The sequence below is a fragment of the Eptatretus burgeri genome, chromosome 10 (assembly GCF_056783735.1).
Source record: "Eptatretus burgeri isolate ZD-2024b chromosome 10, Ebu_testis_v1, whole genome shotgun sequence".
NCBI classification, from domain to species: domain Eukaryota; kingdom Metazoa; phylum Chordata; class Myxini; order Myxiniformes; family Myxinidae; genus Eptatretus; species Eptatretus burgeri.
Window position 1 is genome coordinate 98,100,941 of NC_140970.1, and position 21,575 is coordinate 98,122,515.

At 44.8% G+C, this 21,575-nt stretch overlaps 1 protein-coding gene across 2 annotated transcripts in view; it reads left to right on the plus strand.

Annotated features, from left to right (window-relative positions):
• The first annotated feature begins 8,668 nt into the window (after window positions 1-8,668).
• Window positions 8,669-21,575, plus strand: part of LOC147019237 (ubiquitin-conjugating enzyme E2 D2-like) — an 81,139-nt gene continuing 68,232 nt past the window's right edge. Inside the window, exon 1 of one of the 2 annotated variants that reach the window (XM_085899568.1) lies at window positions 8,669-9,097. In XM_085899568.1, the coding sequence (XP_085755694.1) occupies window positions 9,074-9,097 (24 nt within the window). In that variant the 5' untranslated portion in view covers window positions 8,669-9,073. The remainder of the gene's footprint in view (window positions 9,098-21,575) is intronic. The other variant, XM_085899569.1, reaches the window with a different exon arrangement.

Here is a 21,575-nt window from a genome sequence, read left to right on the forward strand (position 1 = left end):
CTGAAGGAAATACTTGGAAAAAAAAATGTGGATGGATTATGACAAAACTTGGTGGATGAATTGGGTCGGTGACAAGAACAGGCTGATTAGGTTTTGGTTCAGGTACGGATTCAGATCTGGCCTATCAGTAGGATACAAAATGTAAACGGTTGAGCCTGGCAGGGGTATGCGCTCTACCGAGTGCCGGTTTAGTTATTACAGCCCTCACAACTCCCATAGCTGATACCCCCTCCCTTCTCAACGTGATTAATAGTAAATATCATCATTTTAAACTTACACTGTACATTTACAAGCCTCAGATATGTCCTTCCCATCGGTGTTGAGAAGCACCCAAACCAGATACAGTGTCTTCCCCAGTGAAGCCTTCCTGACACATCCAGCTTCCACATAAATAGAGGTGGCACAAGCTTTGTGCATTTTCACGTCGCGAAGATGTCCTTTGCCAAAGAGTTGGTCACCGTTACTTGGTAATGACTCACAGCATCGTCTTTCCAATTGCAGACGTCCATTAAATAAATCACATTCACAGGAGGCACTCCAACAAGGTTCAAAGTCCATTCACCGGTGGTGATTCGTAAGGGGTTTGGGTAGCACACGCCCGTCCACTCTGACCTTGCACCGCCATACATGGTCGATAGTTTTCAGGATGGACAGCTGCCTATTCGGTGAGTTGAGAAAGTTCTCAAATTCTTTCCTTGTGAAAGAGGCACAGCTCTTTCTCTCAGGTACTTTTCCAAGTATTTTCGACTTCTTTTTGAATCTTTGGGAGTCATTTTAGGTAACTATCCTTCTCTCGTACGCACGGTATATTTTATGGTACCCCGAACACCGCCGTTTCTAGGAATTTCTCCACACGCGCACCGAGCATTCTGGGGCGGATTACATCATTTTGAAAATTTGTGTATTTTCCAGAGAAATTTGAAATTATGATGTCAAACTGTGATGTTACTTCGACCCCCCCCCCCCTTGTTCTGCCAACTATTGGAACCTTTGAGTACTCAATTTATGGCAATGTGCATTTCTTATGATGTCACTTGCACTAGATACGTAGTGTTCGCATAGCTATTCCTTCTTTTTCCTTTGTTTCACAGTTGACCACGAGGAACCTATTATTGTAGCATGACTCTGCTGTTGTTGGAATGAAGTAATGAAGAAGTTCATTCAGGCGTTTATCGACCCAGGCCGAGGAGGTTGGCCTCTGAAATTACACAGACAGCCTGTATGTTTGTTTACAGCTTAGACAATCCACACCAGCATTCCTCAGGCACACATTCACACCGAACAAACCACATTCCAAAGTCTATAACATCTACAAGCAATATTGTAAACAGCTATATTTTGTACTAATAAGCTTGTATAAGCATGCATTTTTGCCTGAAGGTCAGGTGATGTGTTTTTTTTTTATTTTTTGTATGATATTAAGTTAAAGTTAACTTTTTAAAAGTTAAAGTCAAGTTTGTTTAGCATGCTGCTTTTGACAAACTTGGCAGGACAATGTACGTATTGGCCTACTTTGTTCTTCGAGCGAAAGCGCATATGTTCAGATTTGTCAGAATGTTTTTTTGACAATTTTTGGCTTTCAAGTTAAAAAAATTTCTTGGTTGACAAGCAAATTTAAGACTACTACTCTTAATTATTATCTAATGACCTCGATTAATCCCACCTTATTGCGTGATTAGCCTGGGAAAGCCCTTCACGAACCGGCTGGCCAGGCCTGACGTTCAGTTGAAATGATTTGGGCAGGAATTTGTAATGGAACACAGACTACTGGACCCCTCTGCACCATCCTGTTTGACTAGAAACAAGTCGAAGACTGAAAATTTAAATGCTAGCTTGAACACTGCCCTCTTGAGTTTGTTGTAGTAGTTGTCAACTTTGGAGATGTCCTACTGCGGTTCCATCATGTCTATTCCTGTGTGATGTACATATTCTCTTGTTTATGTAAGCAGGAACGATACACCTTCGGTGCAATATGACTGTTGAATGGTTGCGGGTTGGGGATTGGTGACAAAGCTGAGAGAAAGGCACATAGTGATGGATGAGTCGGAGATGAGTTGAAGATGAGTCGAAGGTTCGTCATTATGAAGATGCTCCTCGGTTTTAAGGTCATTAGCCAAAAACAAACAAACAACAGTCTCTGATTATGTGCTCTAGGTTCTCTCTGGTTGTATATTTGACTGTGGTGCGCTGTTGGTCTTCTTCTTTGTTCGTATGCAGCACAAGGCTGCAGGGTAGCATCATTAACTGAGGCTGCAGCTGTGCCACTGATGCAATGCCCTCTGCTGGTTAGGGCAGAAATTTGGAATTTGGCCATGGTGCCGGCGAAAGCTCGCCCACTCTTCACGAAGGACACAATGGGATCTTAAAGTCCACCCATGAATGCTGGCAGATGGGACTGCCTAAGGAAATCAGCTCTGATGATAGGAGTGGGTACGTCAACGAGAATGAAGACCCACCGACAAGCACAAAATAGTGCGGAACAAAGACATTACGAGATCTGTGGAAGGGAGAGGGGTGGGACGGGGAACATGGGGAATAGAAGGTGGATATTACAGGGACTTACAGGAAGGAAAGCAGAGAATTTGGAGGTGGGTTTGGGGTGGATTAATGGGGGTCGAAAAGATCAGGATTTTGGATGGGGAAAGATAAAAGATGGTGGCAAACAGCTGTTTTGAAGACTTGGAGGGAGGAGTGCGATTGAAGAGAGTGTGAGAGTTTGTTCCAGAGGTGGGAAAAATAGGAATCAAAGAGTCAAGGTGAGCAGTGATTCTTGATTTTGGCAGTTTCACCAGAAGCGGGCTTTTGGTGGTCCTTGAGCACCCTGCGGAAATATAGGGGGGACAGATCACAGATAGAGCAGGGGGGAAAGGCCGGAGAATAGACAGTAGAAGACAGAAAGACCACCGACATGCCTGTGGTGAGAGTGAGTGACCCAAAGACTCAGCTTCATCGCGGGAGGTACCAATGATCCGAAAAACCTTGGTGTCCACAGCGTGAAGCCGAGCTAGGTGTGAGGCAGGAGCACTACCCAAGAGGGAAGAGCAGTACTCCATCAGACTGCGGATGAAAGTTTGATAAGTGGTTTGAAGCTCAGGTGTGCCAAAGAAGGACTTTGCACGACATGGGATGCCCAGTCTGCGACTCGCTTTGCAGGCCAGCTTGCAAATGTGACTTTCCCAGGAGAGATCGTGGCAGATAGTGAGTCCCAAAAACTTGAATGAAAGGACTTATTCAAGGGGATTGTTGAGAAAGTATATGGGGGGGGGGGTTCCAGATGGTTCTGTCGGAGGCATCAGATTAATCAGTTTTGGTTCTCTGACTTATTAGGGTACCCTGTGAGTACAGGGTACCCTATTGTTTTTCTTCTGTTTATTATTACGCATTATTATTATTATTATTTTTCCGCCGGCATTTTGCACCCTTTTTCGCTTTAAAAATCATTTTCTCTGGAACACAAAGTCCGATCCACAGGAAATTTTCACCATAGTGTGTATCTTTTTTGATAGCACAATCACGTTATAATTATGACGTCATTGGTCACGTGGTACGGTCGCCATCTTGAAAAATGCGATAAACTTTGGACATCTGTATCTCGGAAACCGTGCAATGGAAAAATTTTTCGTTTGATACATTTTACTAAGCTCCCTATGGGGAACACGTGTGATTTTTCGTGACGTCATAGGTGAAGCGATATACCGGTGAAAATTCGTCAAGTAGAACGCCATATAGGAAAAATCTGAAAAATTCTGAGCGTCATCTACACCAAAATTCATCGTCAAAAATGTTATTTTTGACGTCATCGATGATGTAATTCGGCCGCCATCTTGTTTTTTAGTGTTTTTTAAAAAAAAATCTTCTTCTCCAGAAGGGCTGAACAGATTAAGGCAAAACTTTACAGGTACATTCCCCCTGAGGTCCTCTTTCAAGTTTGTTAATTTGTTGTTGATACGTCACATTGTTTGGTGGCCATCTTGAAAAAACCCTAAAACCTTCAAACATCTTCTTCTCCAGAAGCGCTGGTCCAATGAAGGCGAGATTTCAGAAATATATTCGTGACATGTATGCGATGCAAGTTTGTTAATTTCAAAGTGATAGGTCACATGGTTTGGCCGCCATGTTGGATTTAAGAAAAATATTAAATAATGTTTTCTCTGGAATTTCAAAAGCCATCGAAGCGAAAATTTGCAAGTGCCTTCCTCCCTCAACTCTGCATACATGGTAAAAATTTTTTACCTCAGAAGTCACATGGTTTGGCGGCCATCTTGGATAGAAAAATAGACCTTATCCGATTTACACGAAACTTAACACACTTGTTCGGGTCGACGATGGAAAGCAGAATATAAATTTCTGATGTCATAGGTCACATGGTTCGTCAGCCATCTTGGATTGAAAATGAATAAATTTTAAAAATCTTCTTCTCCAGAACGGCAAGACAGATGAAGACGAAACTTCACACATATATACCCCATGAGGTCCTTTCTCAAGTTTGTTAATTTGTTATTGATCGGTCACATGGTTTGGCGGCCATCTTGAAAAAACCTTAAAACCTTCAAACATCTTCTTCTCCAGAAGCGCTGGTCGGATGAAGGGCAGATTTCAGAAGTATATTCGGGACAGGTAGACTATATAAGTTTGTTAATTTCGAATTGATAAGTCACACGGTTTGGCCGCCATCTTGGATTGAAGAAAAATATTAAATAATGTTTTCTCTGGAACCGCTTAACCTAACGAATCAAAAGTTGGCAATTATCATCTACTATAGTATGTGCACGCGTGGTAAAAATTATGATGTCACAAGTCACATGGTTTGGCGGCCATCTTGGATAGAAAAACGCACCTTTACCGATTAACACGAAACTTCACAATCTTGTTCCAATACCCAGTTGGAAGCAGAATATAAATTTGTGATGTCATAGGTCACATGGTTCGTCAGCCATCTTGGATTGAAAAATAATATCTTAAAACGTCTTTTTCTCTGAAACGACAGAACAGATCCAGGCGAAACTCCACCACTATGACCGCCTCTCCATGACGAATAAAAAGTTCTCACCCCCTTTTGAGGTACGACGCAACGTTTGGCAGCCATAGTGGATTTAAGGAAAAATATTAATTAATGTTTACTCTGGAACTACTGCATCAATAAATGTGAAACATCACCTTTATGGTGGAACAGTCATGCGGAATGAGGGTTTGAAATTTCAACGGGATCGGACCCAGGGTTTGGCAGCCATGTTGGTTTTAAGAAAAATATTAAATAATGTTTTCTTTGGAACTGCTTAACCTTGCGAAGCGAAAATTTGCACTTATCGTCTGCGATCGTGTTTGTACATGTGGTGAAAATTATGACATCACAAGTCACATGGTTTGGCCGCCATCTTGGGTTGAAGGATAAATATTAATTAATGTTTACTCTGGAACCACTGCTTCTATATATACGAAACTTAAAATTTCTAATTTAGCCGACATGAGAAACAAAAGTTTAAAATTTCAACCTGATCGGTCACACGGTTTGGCAGCCAGAATTATTTAATTATTTGAATCTGTTCGCCAGTAATAAGGAAATTGAATGCTTTTTGCTGCCCGGTTCGCAGCTCTTCAGTCCCACGCCATATCGAAGCATGCCTCTGTTTGCATCACTCTTCAATAATGTTTTTTCTGGAACCACTTTCCCCATGAATGCGAAACTTTGCGACTGTCATCTGCAGAAAGTCCCATGTTGTATCAAAGGCGGACGGACTGGGTACCCGGTCATCACTGCCAGCAGTTATAAAGTGGCAGTTCTAGTTTCCAGTTGTTACTGTAGTTCATCAGGGGTGTGCACTGGCCCCCACACTTTTCAGCGCTTGTATGGACGGGATTCTGGGGAGGATGTCGGAGAGATCAAGCTGTGGTGCATTGTTTGTGAATGTCAAAATCTCCGACCTTGATTTTGCAGATTATGCAGTCATCTTTGCAGAAACTCTGGATAGCCTTTTGGGGTGCCCTCGAGGTGCGGAATGGGCAGTCTGAGCTGCTGGGATTACGGGTTTCCTGGGTCAAAATTAAGATCCAGGCTTTCAATGACATCTTGGATGCTGCTATCCTGTCTGTACCTGTTTGTGGCGAGGATTGTTGACGTCACAGAGAGATTCACTTCCCTTGGCAGTGACATTCATGTCCCTACTGGTTGTGAGCCAGAGGTCAAGAGACGTCTGGATCTGGCCTGGGGAGTTATGGATTCACTGGATCATGGGGTGTGGTGCTGCTTGTACCTGTGCAGGATGAAAATCCGAGTCTTCAATCCTTGGTGTTTCCATTCTTGCTCTCCGGATGTGAGACTTGGACTCTGACCAGGGATCTGAGTCGGAGACTTCATTCCCTTGGTACCAAGTATCTTTGGAGAATCCTTGGCTGTCACTGGTCGGACTTTGTGTCCAACGAGCGGTTTCTGAGTGAGACTCAAATGAGATTTGTTACCTGCATAGTCCGTGAGCGTCAGCTGGGGCTGTATGGACATGTGGCTCGTTTTCCTGACGCTGAACCTGCTCACCAGATTATTTCAGCGGCGAAGCAGCCTCGTGAGTGGAGGAGGCCAATGGGCCGACAATGTGCCTCATGGTTACAGCAGCAGATTGATCAGCATCTCAAGGAGATAGGGATGGGCCAGGCATCTTTTGGGTGATGGCCAGACGGAGGCCCCTGGAGTACCGGTGGAAAGGGGATGCAGCGACACGTTGCTCCGGCGCATGTTCCCATACCTGAGCTGACCTTTCGGAGAGACATAGTGAGAGTGTGACATTTGTCAGGATTGGAAGACGTGTTGCAAGTGTTTGACCAGCTTGTGATTTTATCCAGGTCTGCAGAGAGTGAAGAAGCTGCTGCCTGCCTATCAGAGGGATGACAGATGGTACGGCAGAGGGTGGAGTTTTTAGCAAAGAGATAAAGAGGATTTTCCAGAGAGCCGGATAAATCATTGATGGAAACAAGAAAAAGCACAGGGCCCAGAACACTACCTTGAGAAACTCCAGCCTGGGCAGGAAGAGGAGATGAGAGACTTCCATTCATAGCCACGCGATGGCTGCGACAGGAGAGGAAGTCCGTGAGCCATGAGTGGAGATGTCCTTGGATACCATAGGAAGAGAGTTTGGTGAGCAGGGAAGGGTGTCAGACTCTATCAAAATCTCACGATATATTTAGGGAGATGGTTCTGATCTCACGTTTGTCACGGAGGATCTCCATCCATGGTTGGGAAAGCAGAAGTAGCATATCCAGGGTAGAGTGACCTGCTCTGAATCCAAATTGATGACTGGAAATCAGGCCATTGGAGAAGAAGAAGGATTTAATGTCTGAAGCGATGACGGATTCCACAACCTTGCTGATGATTGGGAGAAGGCTAATTGGTCTGTAGCTGCAGGGATCTGTTTTTGCACCTTATTTATGCAGAGTGGTAATGTTTGCTGATTTCTAAGCAGATGGCAGACGACCTTGAGCAAATGAGAGGGTGAATAGAACAGAGAGAGCAGCAGAGCAGGTTTTTAGGACACGTGGGCTGATGCAGTCTGGACCGGTTGCAGATTCTTCGTCGAGGTTTGACAGCAAGCTCTCCACTTTGTCAGAAGAAAAGGACACAGAGTCCAGGAACAGCTGGGTGTGACTGTGTAAGGACCTGACCGTCAGGTGGGTACAGAAAGCGATGGGTTTGGGACACAAGATTTAGAAGCAAACTTAGAGTTTAGGCTTTCAGCCGGTGTCCCATCAGCAAGGGTTTCATCAATGTGTGTGCTGTCCCTCGGATGGACGTTAAACGGACATTCCATCTGCTTGTATTTACTTGCTGGACGAGAGAGAGACAGAGAGAGAGACAGAACATTTTCCGAAATACTATTTACAATTGGAGATACTACAGGTATTTGAAAAAAAAACTACAGATATTTCTCCAGCAACTCATTGCACAGTTTACTTTGTCCGAGTCATCCTCAGATGTCTTCCATAATTTTAGCATTTCTCACGATAACCCCCACCCATTTGCGTATGTAATAAGTAGATGGCGCAGTTGGCTCAAAAACCAAATTCGCTCGGAAATGAGGTTTGCCGGCGTCGTCTTGACCATAGCGATCGTCGGTGTGTTTGGTTGTAAAAAGGTTCGTGCGAGTCACTTCCGCGACCTCAATCGGTGACGTCTCGCACAGCGCGCCCCATTTTCCGGCTCTCGCGAGATTTAAGACTGTTTACCACATAGTCGCGGCGTCTCGTGTCGCCTCACGAAAAAAATAAAAAAAAATAGATCCCTGCTCATTTTGGAGGAGAACGAGGAAATAAAAGCTGCGAAATTGATACAAAGCTCGAAAAATGTTAAAACAAGTGAAATTTTGCTTCACAGTTCCGGTGTTCGATACACTTTCGATTCATTTTACAATAACAACACATTTTTTTGGGGGGGGGTGGCGAAACACAAACATAAATGTTCCGCAAATAGCGAGATTATAAAACGGCCCACAGGAACAAGACAAACGACAGCAGAACGATAAAATTAGCGAGGCAAGACTGAAATATCACACACGTAACAAAAAACCCCCAAGCAGTGTTCATCACAAATCCGTGTGAGAAGAACTTTCTTAATTGATCGGAAACAGGAAATTGAAGGATCATTCAAGATAAATTGTCCTGAGCCAAATCACGCGGAGTGATTTTTGCACTACTTCCTAAGCTGCATTGCTAACAGGAAGCGTGTGCCGCCTCAGCCTCTTTGTGCTACTTGGGCCTAGTTCAGGGAGAGCTGTACTTCTTTTGTCTCACAGGATACCTCCCCCACCCCCCAATTATTTTTTTTTTTACCTCGTTCAGGAAGTTAATCGGATCATTGCTGCGATCGTTTCCTCCATTGACGACTTGTATTTGCTTTTTGTTCCGTATCGTCCCATTGCGTACCCGCGATTTCAAGTGTCGGTGTATTTTTTTAATTTAATTATTATATTATTATTTTGAGGCCTAACGCGGCCTTCGGCCAACATTCCCTTGAACCACGTCTATATTTCCGTCTGGAGTATCGGATCTCTCTGATTCTGTGAACCTTCGGTTCTGTTCCACTGGTTCGATGGCGTTAAAGAGAATTCAGAAGGTAAGATGTACTTTCACTCATCACTGGACTGTCCACTTCTTATCTGCCTTCCCATTGGGCCGCGACACAGTTACACTGTAAACGTTGTGTTCTATCGTTTATGCTGCTGCTGCCCGCTTTCAGAGCTTCTTTCGAATCTTTAGAGTCTTCCCCCCCTTACCTCCTTCCCCCCCTTACCTCCTTCCCCCCTTACCTCCTTCCCCCTTACCTCCTTCCCCCCTTACCTCCTTCCCCCTTACCTCCTTCCCCCTTACCTCCTTCCCCCTTACCTCCTTCCCCCCTTACCTCCTTCCCCCTTACCTCCTTCCCCCTTACCTCCTTCCCCCCTTACCTCCTTCCCCCTTACCTCCTTCCCCCTTACCTCCTTCCCCCTTACCTCCTTCCCCCTTACCTCCTTCCCCCTTACCTCCTTCCCCCCTTACCTCCTTCCCCCCTACCTCCTTCCCCCCTTACCTCCTTCCCCCTTACCTCCTTCACCCCCTTACCTCCTTCACCCCCTTACCTCCTTCCCCCTTACCTCCTTCCCCCTTACCTCCTTCCCCCTTACCTCCTTCACCCCCTTACCTCCTTCCCCCTTACCTCCTTCCCCCTTACCTCCTTCCCCCCTTACCTCCTTCCCCCTTACCTCCTTCCCCCTTACCTCCTTCCCCCTTACCTCCTTCCTTCCCCCTTACCTCCTTCCCCCTTACCTCCTTCCCCTTACCTCCTTCCCCCTTACCTCCTTCCCCCTTACCTCCTTCCCCCCTTACCTCCTTCCCCCCTTACCTCCTTCCCCTTACCTCCTTCCCCCTTACCTCCTTCCCCTTACCTCCTTCCCCCTTACCTCCTTCCCCTTACCTCCTTCCCCCTTACCTCCTTCCCCTTACCTCCTTCCCCTTACCTCCTTCCCCTTACCTCCTTCCCCCCCTTACCTCCTTCCCCCTTACCTCCTTCCCCCTTACCTCCTTCCCCCCTTACCTCCTTCCCCCTTACCTCCTTCCCCCTTACCTCCTTCCCCCTTACCTCCTTCCCCCTTACCTCCTTCCCCCTTACCTCCTTCCCCTTACCTCCTTCCCCCTTACCTCCTTCCCCCCTTACCTCCTTCCCCCCTTACCTCCTTCCCCCCCTTACCTCCTTCCCCCCCTTACCTCCTTCCCCCCTTTCCGGAGTTCCGGCTCCTGTGTGTGTACAGCAAGTGGTTACTTCCAAGAAAACCCGCAAATAATTTGTCCATATATATGTATATATACACTATGGGGCGGAGGTTTGTATCGTGGGATTTTCTTCGGAATAATTGTTATAAATGATGAAATTTGTTCATAATTGTATTTTTTTTTAATTAAAATTTCACAATATCCTCTTTGGTTGCTTTGGCTGCTTGTGTCCATATTAGCAATACAAGGTATACCAGGGATTCCCAGGTTCTCTATAAATATCCGCTCCCCAGGCGTCTCTGATGTCACTTGTAAACGAAGCCGAGCCAGTTTGATCCAGCCCCGCGTTGTGTTGTCATTACATGACTATACCATGCAGGTCGTGATCAGGTGGTGCATGAGCATGACTATACCATGTGGAGTGTGAGTGGTGAATGAGTATGACTATACCATGTGGAGTGTGAATGAGTATGACTATACCATGTGGAGTGTGAGTGATGCATGAGTATGACTGTACCATGTGGGGTGTGAGTGGTGAATGAGTATGACTATACCATGTGGGGTGTGAGTGGTGAATGAGTATGACTATACCATGTGGGGTGTGAATGAGTATGACTATACCATGTGGGGTGTGAGTGGTGAATGAGTATGACTATACCATTTGGGGTGTGAATGAGTATGACTATACCATGTGGAGTGTGAGTGATGCATGAGTATGACTGTACCATGTGGGGTGTGAGTGGTGAATGAGTATGACTATACCATGTGGGGTGTGAGTGATGCATGAGTATGACTGTACCATGTGGGGTGTGAGTGGTGAATGAGTATGACTATACCATGTGGGGTGTGAGTGGTGAATGAGTATGACTATACCATGTGGGGTGTGAGTGGTGAATGAGTATGACTATACCATGTGGAGTGTGAGTGATGCATGAGTATGACTGTACCATGTGGGGTGTGAGTGGTGAATGAGTATGACTATACCATGTGGGGTGTGAGTGGTGAATGAGTATGACTATACCATGTGGGGTGTGAGTGGTGAATGAGTATGACTATACCATGTGGGGTGTGAGTGGTGAATGAGTATGACTATACCATGTGGGGTGTGAGTGGTGAATGAGTATGACTATACCATGTGGGGTGTGAGTGGTGAATGAGTATGACTATACCATGTGGGGTGTGAATGGTGAATGAGTATGACTATACCATGTGGGGTGTGAGTGGTGAATGAGTATGACTATACCATGTGGGGTGTGAGTGGTGAATGAGTATGACTATACCATGTGGGGTGTGAGTGGTGAATGAGTATGACTATACCATGTGGGGTGTGAATGGTGAATGAGTATGACTATACCATGTGGGGTGTGAGTGGTGAATGAGTATGACTATACCATGTGGAGTGTGAGTGATGCATGAGTATGACTGTACCATGTGGGGTGTGAGTGGTGAATGAGTATGACTATACCATGTGGGGTGTGAGTGATGCATGAGTATGACTGTACCATGTGGGGTGTGAGTGGTGAATGAGTATGACTATACCATGTGGGGTGTGAGTGGTGAATGAGTATGACTGTACCATGTGGGTTGTGAGTGGTGCATGAGTATGACTGTACCATGTGGGGTGTGAGTGGTGCATCATACCAGGTAGTGTGGCTCGTACATTATCTGTATAATGAAGTACACAGTGATGATTAGCTTGCATTCTGTTTGTTTTGGTTCCTTTTTTAAACTTATGATTGGAGTATCCTGATTCGTGTGTGTGTGTGTGTGTGTGTGTGTGTGTGTGTGTGTGTGTGTGTGTGTGTGTGTGTGTGTGTGTGTGTGTGTGTGTGTTTAAGCACCTTCTGTACGATTTCTATGCATTTCCATACCATTGAACCAATCTTGATCAAATTTTGCACACATGAACCTGGGAGGTCAGTTTTTGTACACATACACATACACACACACATATACACACACTCTTCCCTCTGTATGTGGGTCACCACAGCGGAGGGAGTAGGTGTTTCTAGGTACAGTATATTAAAACAAGGAGCTGATTGATCTCTGTGCTACACCTTTGTAATTGTATGAGGAATAAATAAATCTGTGTACTATGAAAGCAAAATCTTGAACAGTTTTTGAAATATGGTGGGCATAAGCCGTTACTGGTGGTTGCCATGGTCACAGAATTCTGCCCATCACAGCTGTGATCCAATCAGGTTGAGATAATGTCATGAAGAAGAGACGTTTGCAATATGAAAGTTCAATGTTCAATGTTTTTTGAAATGTCACGTGCACAAAAGTAGCTGGACGGATGATCGGTTGGACCAAGCTAGTTTTAATTCCCCCTATTCTCCGGCCTTGTCAGAGGGGTGGGGGAGAACAAAGCAGTTCTCCATGTGTACATCTGATCATTATCGACTGGAAAACAGCTGGGCCCATCTGGGTAGACGACTTGCAATTTTTGCCTCGATATGTGAAGAATCTGGAATGGTGCAAGTTGTTTAACCACTGATCCCTACCTAAGGGTTGGGGGGGGGGGGTATCGACACCGTATTTCGCTTGCAGGTTGAGCAGGTATTAGTTTGAATAAAAACGGACTGCTCGATGACCTGACATTGAGGAGAAACCAATCTCAAAGAAGGAAATTAGGCCATTTGGCCCAACATTGCTGTGGTGCACTCATCCATTAATTTACAACCCCGTGTGCATAAAGTGAGAAGCGGGGTGTAGCAATTGGTGTACTGTCTGTGTCCAGACATGTCTGTGTCCAGACATGTCTGTGTCCAGACATGTCTGTGTCCAGACATGTCTGTGTCCAGACATGTCTGTGTCCAGACATGTCTGTGTCCAGACATGTCTGTGTCCAGACATGTCTGTGTCCAGACATGTCTGTGTCCAGACATGTCTGTGTCCAGACATGTCTGTGTCCAGACATGTCTGTGTCCAGACATGTCTGTGTCCAGACATGTCTGTGTCCAGACATGTCTGTGTCCAGACATGTCTGTGTCCAGACATGTCTGTGTCCAGACATGTCTGTGTCCAGACATGTCTGTGTCCAGACATGTCTGTGTCCAGACATGTCTGTGTCCAGACATGTCTGTGTCCAGACATGTCTGTGTCCAGACATGTCTGTGTCCAGACATGTCTGTGTCCAGACATGTCTGTGTCCAGACATGTCTGTGTCCAGACATGTCTGTGTCCAGACATGTCTGTGTCCAGACATGTCTGTGTCCAGACATGTCTGTGTCCAGACATGTCTGTGTCCAGACATGTCTGTGTCCAGACATGTCTGTGTCCAGACATGTCTGTGTCCAGACATGTCTGTGTCCAGACATGTCTGTGTCCAGACATGTCTGTGTCCAGACATGTCTGTGTCCAGACATGTCTGTGTCCAGACATGTCTGTGTCCAGACATGTCTGTGTCCAGACATGTCTGTGTCCAGACATGTCTGTGTCCAGACATGTCTGTGTCCAGACATGTCTGTGTCCAGACATGTCTAGTCCAGACATGTCTGTGTCCAGACATGTCTGTGTCCAGACATGTCTGTGTCCAGACATGTCTGTGTCCAGACATGTCTGTGTCCAGACATGTCTGTGTCCAGACATGTCTGTGTCCAGACATGTCTGTGTCCAGACATGTCTGTGTCCAGACATGTCTGTGTCCAGACATGTCTGTGTCCAGACATGTCTGTGTCCAGACATGTCTGTGTCCAGACATGTCTGTGTCCAGACATGTCTGTGTCCAGACATGTCTGTGTCCAGACATGTCTGTGTCCAGACATGTCTGTGTCCAGACATGTCTGTGTCCAGACATGTCTGTGTCCAGACATGTCTGTGTCCAGACATGTCTGTGTCCAGACATGTCTGTGTCCAGACATGTCTGTGTCCAGACATGTCTGTGTCCAGACATGTCTGTGTCCAGACATGTCTGTGTCCAGACATGTCTGTGTCCAGACATGTCTGTGTCCAGACATGTCTGTGTCCAGACATGTCTGTGTCCAGACATGTCTGTGTCCAGACATGTCTGTGTCCAGACATGTCTGTGTCCAGACATGTCTGTGTCCAGACATGTCTGTGTCCAGACATGTCTGTGTCCAGACATGTCTGTGTCCAGACATGTCTGTGTCCAGACATGTCTGTGTCCAGACATGTCTGTGTCCAGACATGTCTGTGTCCAGACATGTCTGTGTCCAGACATGTCTGTGTCCAGACATGTCTGTGTCCAGACATGTCTGTGTCCAGACATGTCTGTGTCCAGACATGTCTGTGTCCAGACATGTCTGTGTCCAGACATGTCTGTGTCCAGACATGTCTGTGTCCAGACATGTCTGTGTCCAGACATGTCTGTGTCCAGACATGTCTGTGTCCAGACATGTCTGTGTCCAGACATGTCTGTGTCCAGACATGTCTGTGTCCAGACATGTCTGTGTCCAGACATGTCTGTGTCCAGACATGTCTGTGTCCAGACATCAGTTTATGATAAAGAAACCACTTCATGTGAATATGATGTTACATTTTGAACAGGAACCTGCAGTTTATATTAGCAGTAATTTGGCAAATTCTACAGAATGTTGTCTCAATCATGCATGTGCAGAGGAATGATCATATATATATATATTGCTGTAGATTTCCGCCACTCTGGCGTGCGGACGACCGCCTTTAGCTCAATTGCTGCCATGCGCGCCCACCGAACTTGGCAATCTAGTCGTCACTTCCGGATCAACGCCAAAACCCAGCTCCGGGTGTTTAACACACCATAAACCAGCCAACTCTTCTGTCCACGCGCTTACAGGGTCGATCGCCAAATTGTTGATGTACCTAAATATTCACGTGGACAGCAATGCCAGGAGTTTATACCTCGATGGAGCCTGCACGAAAACGAGCCACTTAAGCAGCTCGTTCCGTATGCGATTGCCGAGCGGTTTGATATTGCCAAGCCCCGTCGGACCAGATGTACGTTTTATCGGCTTATCAGCCAGCTAACATTCCGAACGCATCATGGCAGTCAATGGCAGAAAGTGACACAACGAGCAGGTTAACATTAAAAAATGGGGACATTTATTTTCAATGCACATATGCAATGAATGGGGGGATGGGGACAAGACACGAGCAAAAACCTACAGCCGATGTCTATTTGTTTTGTCATGCACTTAATCAGTTCTACTTAGGGACAAGGCGCCACAGACTTTCATCCAAAACCCCAGAAAGAAAGAACCGGGCTCGTAAGCCTTTATAATTGCTTAGAGCCGGGATTACCGAAGGGGCTCCGAGAGACCGAGCGGGCTACCTGGCCACCCTCGTGGTGACTCGCTGGATCCTTGTTCGATGACCCTTGATGTCTTTGCCCGGACCCCCGAGCTCCGACTGGCTTCCTTGGTCGTCCGGCCTCCACTGCGGCCTGGTCAAGCCGACGATGCGCTGGAGGAATGAATGGGTCTGGACTCAGGCCTCCTGGTCACGCCGGCGAACCCCCAGCGAACCAACTGCCCAACCTCTGAACTCTCCACTCCCAACTCCCACCGACTCCAAGCTCCCCACACCAACTGCCTTTTCGGCCAGCGAACGCGGCTTTTTATCGCGTCCGTGGTGGTCGCCCCTCCCTTCCCGGCGCGTGGGGGAAAATCCCTGGAGTCATCGGCTTGGCTCTTTGGTTGTTGTAATTACCGTCATCCGTGTTTACGCCGTTCTGAGGGACCCGCCCCAACCGTCATTTCTGTTTCCTTCTTCGCGTGGCTTTCTGGGAGTGGTGCTTTTGTTTTTAGAGGAGGGTCGCTGTGTTGTGGAGATTGACGAGGTTGTTGAGTTGTTCTTTATTTGAAATAAAAGATAGAACAGAATAATTGCTAACTCAGAGATGCACAGCCCGGCACATGAATAATTACCTTCGCATTCTGCGAAAGGTTATGTTTTAGTCGGCGTGTATTTATTTATTTATTTATTTATTTATTTGTAATCTTGTGATTCGTATAACTCAAAAAGTATTAAACCGAATTGCATGAAATTTGGTGGGATGATTGGTTATTAGCCAGGAAGCATTTGATTAGATTTTGGGATCGTTCGGGTCAAAGGTCAAGGTCACGAAAAGGTCAAAATCGTCTTTTTACGATAACACGGTCAATTTTTATTCAATTTGCATGCAACTGACGCCAAAATGTTCAGAATTCAATGCCTCATCTTGTGATATGCAATATGACACAATGACGCCCATACTCTTGTTACCGGTTAGGGGTCAAAGGTCAGGGGGGTCACGACCTTGAAAAATATGCGGTTTTTGTCATAGCGCGGTCAATTCTTGTCCGCTTTACATGAACCCAGCACCAAAATGTTCAGAATTCAACGCCTCATCTTGTGATATGCAATATGACACAATGACGCCCATACTCTTGTTACCGGTTCGGGGTCAAAGGTCAGGGGGGTCACGACCTTGAAAAATATGCGGTTTTTGTCATAACTCGGTCAATTCTTGTCCGCTTTACATGAACCCAGCACCAAAATGTTCAGAATTTAATGCCCAATCTTGTGACACAATGACGTCATACCACATGTCACCGGTTGGGGTAAAATGTCGGGGGGGGGGGTCATGCCCTTGAAAAATATGTGGTTTTTCGGCATAACTCAGTCAAGTCTTATTCGATTTGCATGAAACCAGCATCAAACGAGATTACCTTCTCTTGTTGAAACGTATTCACCGAGCTTGCGAGTGAAGACTCGCCAAAACGACGTGAGTTGATTGTTGTTTAGTCGGTAGCCCCCGAAAGTCGGGGGGGGGGTCATGACATTATAGATATGTGGTTTGTGTTGTAAGACCATTCATATGAAACCAGTTCCCCACACTGATACCAAGAACAAAAAAAGTAGTGGCGGCGAAGGTATGCGCTCTGAGTGCCCGTTCTAGTTCCCATTATTAATACATTGGTGGGGAAATCTAACCTGGAACACACACTTTCCGAAATGACTGACCTCTGGGGAACCTGAATGGTGTTCTGTGAATTTCCACAACCGTAACACTATATCCTCTCTTTGGTCTTCCTTTCTGGCAGTCATACAAAATTGAAAATCGATCCAAATAGGAAATGTACTATTTTTTTAAGGTCATGAAGGATATGAATAACGAACGCGATGTGTAAACTCTGCATCAACGACCGTAAACTTCCGAAAAAATTTTCCTCTCGCCTTAGAAATCCTATATTTCAATTGAATTATATAGTTGAACACAAATTTCTGCCTTGGCACTTTCAAAACCTTCTGTTTATCAGAACTTGGACAAAATAATACAGCATTTACTTCAATTATTATTATTATTATTATTATTATTTTTTTTTTTTTAACCAATCAAATTTGCTGCTGTCCTTTTATTAGGATCGAATGTCTGTCCGTCAATTTTTCTTTCCGATCTTGATGAAACTTAGCATGTGGGTAGAGGTCGATGAGTGTTGCACAACGATATAACTTTTGTCTGGGTTCAAGGTCAGGGTCAAGGTCACGTAAGTTATAAAAATCGCCATTTTCAAAACCTATCTCGTCTGCCATTCTAGAAGATATTCGGCAACTGTTTATTGATTATGATAGTAAAAAATATTATCTTGTATCTAACCGGACAGATTTTTGAATTTCCGTCCCGTTTGGCTGCCACGTAACCTGGAAGATGGTCAAAAACACCTCCCGGTACAAAGAAAACTTTTTACTTCCGATCTTGATGAAGTTTGGTATGTGGGTAGAGGTTGATGAGTGATACCCAACGCCATATTTTTCCCAGGATTCGAGGTCAAGGTCACGAGGTCACGAAAGTTGTGAAAGTCGCCATTTTCAAAACCTATCTCGTCTGTCATTTTAGGAGATATCTGGCAACGGTTCATCGATTATGATAGTAAAAAAAAAAAAAAAAAATTTATAGAGATGACCGTCACCCCCACACGGGGGTAAATTGGTTCACAAAAAAATATTTTCACGAAAAAAATTAGTGACTACAATATTCGTTATTGTTGTGTGTCTGTCTGTCCCGAGCATAGCTCAGTGGGTTTTGATCCGATCCTGATAAAATTTTGGTGGGAGGTTTATATCATGATCTCGTTGTGTTTTCCTGAAAATGGGTGTGGTGCGCCCATTATGGGCAGAGCCACGCCCAAAAAACGTTTTAGGGGTTCGCCGATTTCAATTTGCATCTTCTCCTCCGGGGTTTGTCGAATCTGATGGGTTTCGGTATTTGGTTAGCCCAATGGCACCTGCATAGCCCCACGGATATCGATTTTTTTTTTTTTTTTTTTTTTTTTAAATTTTATTTATTTATTTTTTTTTTCCATTTTCGTCCCAAGGTTAAAGTCACTACCTTAGAAAATTTTGAATTTTGACATAATCATATGACCGCCCAAACTTTGAGAGCTAGATGACAATATTTTTTTATGCATAATCTTGAGGTTATTCCCCACCTAAAGTCTTGAAACCATTTTGCTCTATCTCGAACACCTTGCCCGTGGCACTCCCTTCAAGTTTGTTTTTACGCTGATTTCATCAAAGTATGGATAATCCGATGAGTGCGAAATGCCATTTCGCCTATATGACATTATATTGTTCCTGGAATGTTCCAGAGGAAGTTTTGTACCAAAGGTCATAATCCTTGACCTTTGACCTTTAAAGTTGACAAAGGTGAAGTTTTCAAAGTTGTGGGAATCGAACCGGGTTTTCGACCTTCTTCGACGAACTAACTCCAATAAGCTATAGCACATATCCTGTTTCCTTATTTTAATGTCCACAACATTGTTTTGTGACCTTTAAAGGTTATGCAAAGGTCAAATTTTGACAGTTGTTGAACGAAACCGGGTTTTCGACATTTTGCAGCTAATAACCTGTCACTCGTACCACATCATGTTGATCATTTTTATAACTTGGTCAAACATTATCACATTGTCTCATCCTTGACTTCTGAAACAATCTACATCGTCAAATACCGCTCGTGAACCATCGTCGTCTTCAGACTTGTTTTTACTATTATTATTATTATTATTTTAATATTTGTTTTTTTTTCTCAAAATTGTGTGGGGTAAGGTGTTCTAGAAACTCTAGTTCCTACAGTTTGAAACATCAATCGTCTTGATGTTTTACTGGTCTAAATGACCCGATCTTGATCATGTGACCCAACTTGTATATCTCTGTTCGGGAGTGAGGCTCTGCATTGTTAAAGGGTTTGTTTGTGTGGTATTAAAGCTGTCATTCGTGTTCCTGGATCATGTTGGTAATGGATGTATTATTTCCTCATTATTTCTGCAAAACTTTGTATTTACATACCGAGCTCAAGATTTAAATTACCTTTTGCTCTGCAAATTTGACATCGAAGGCATGTGGAATATGATGATTCATCATTTTTGTCATGTCATTGTTGTTACAAGAACCAACTAAGTATAATTACTGTAACTCATGAGCTATCAAGACATGCTTTTCAATAGCATTCACCCTTGTTCTGTGTAATCTAATTTTTTTTTCCCTACACTGTACTACTTTAACTGGGATGAAATGGTTGTATGTTTCGACATTGTTTCTGATCTGAAATGAGGGTTGGGAGTTGGGACTCACAAATTTTGTATCACAGAAGGTTCAGAAGGATTGGCCATAGTGTTGTATATCAGAATGTACGCACACTCACCTCTAAACTGTCCAGCCTAGGTTTAAATTGCGATCCAACTGTAGACTATCAGATTCCTGGTGTTTCATAAGCAGGGTGATTCATCTCTGTGTTTGCCATCCTTCAGATCGATCGATTATTATTATATTGTCAAGGCTCATAAGAAGGCCATGTTGAACTGGCCGTTCCATCGACCGGCATTAGACGTTAAAGATCCTGTGGTGTCTTTCGCAAAGAGTAAGCGAGCTTCCTGAACAAATTCCAAATTCTTGCCCAACTACTGCTGGGAAGGCAATGAAAAACCATCCAGGATAACCCGAGCCAAGAAACTGCTGCGGCAGCACCAACACCCTGTTACAGAGTATGGTACATCAGAATTGTTGCCATCCTTGGCTCTGCATCCCTTCCTCCACCCTCTACCCAATTTGTCAAAATTCTCTGCTTTCCTGTTTCGATTGCCTTTTACTTTAATGAGTTGTGTGGATGTTTTTATTTTATTGGCTGCTCTTAGAGAACCCTTATTCTGGACATTTCCATCTGTCTGTCTGTCTGTGAAACTTTGGTAAAGCTTCGGGGCTAAACCACTCAACCGATTCCAATGAAATTTGGTAGGTAGGACCAATATTTCTGGGAATCGTGTGCTTTCAAATATGGGACCCCGGGCCCGAACAACGGCCCTTTAAAGTGGTCAAAAAAATCGAAAAAAAAGTAAAAAAAAACTAGAGGGGGAGCACTCGGTAGAGTGCAAAAACCTCCGCCGCCAATTTCTGCTAGGTCACTCAAGTGAACCTGATATCCTATTCATTCAATTTGACGTCAACAGTGCTCACAGAGTTATAGTTTGCAACTTTCCCTTTTAGGCCTTAGTTATTTTATAACTTGGTTTACAGATCCGCCGACGGTATATTTGCCGAAATGAAATATAAATATAAAACACATTTTTAGCCTTTTATATTGACACATTTTCCGCCGAAGGTGCAAAAGTTTCAAAACCCGAAATGTAAACGTCGGCATTTATTTTCAAAATATAATTTCGTGCGCGTGCGCAAAAATGCCGAGTCACCTTTAACCGAGCTGCGCAGTTGTCTTCGGTCATGGCATCTGAGCAGTGGCCAGCGTGGTTCAGATTGACTGTTGTTTCTGGGGTGAAAGTGATTGTTTGTTTTTGTTTGTTTTTTTTCTGTACCAAGTCGAGGCTCGTGTGAGAGCTAACACACAACGCACATCATGGGGGACATGAGACAAGCGGGGTGGGAGTGGGAAGGACAAAACAGTGGGTAACAGACATTAGATCTGTGGATGGGATGGGGAATAGAAGATGGACATGACATGGACTTTCAGGAAGGAAAGCAGGGGAATTGAAGGAAGTGGGCTTGGGTGGATTATCGGGGGTAGAAAAGATCGAGGATTTGGATGGGCGAAGATAAGAGGTGGTGGTGAACAGCTGTTTTGAAAGCCTGGAGGGAAGAATGGGAAAGAATAGAGTGAGGAAGTTTATTCCAAAGGCGGGAAAAAAGAGGAATGAAAGAGTGAAGGTGAGCAGTGATTCGTGATTTTGGTAGTTTTACCAGAAGGGGGTTGTTGGCGGACCTTGAGCGCCCTGCGGAAATGTGGTGGGGACAAATCGCAGAGAGAGCGGGGGTGCGAGGCTGGAGAGGAGACTGTAGAAGACAGAAAGACCACCGACCAACTTGCGGTGATTGAGTGAGAGGCCCAAAGACTCGGCTTCATTGTGAGAGATGCC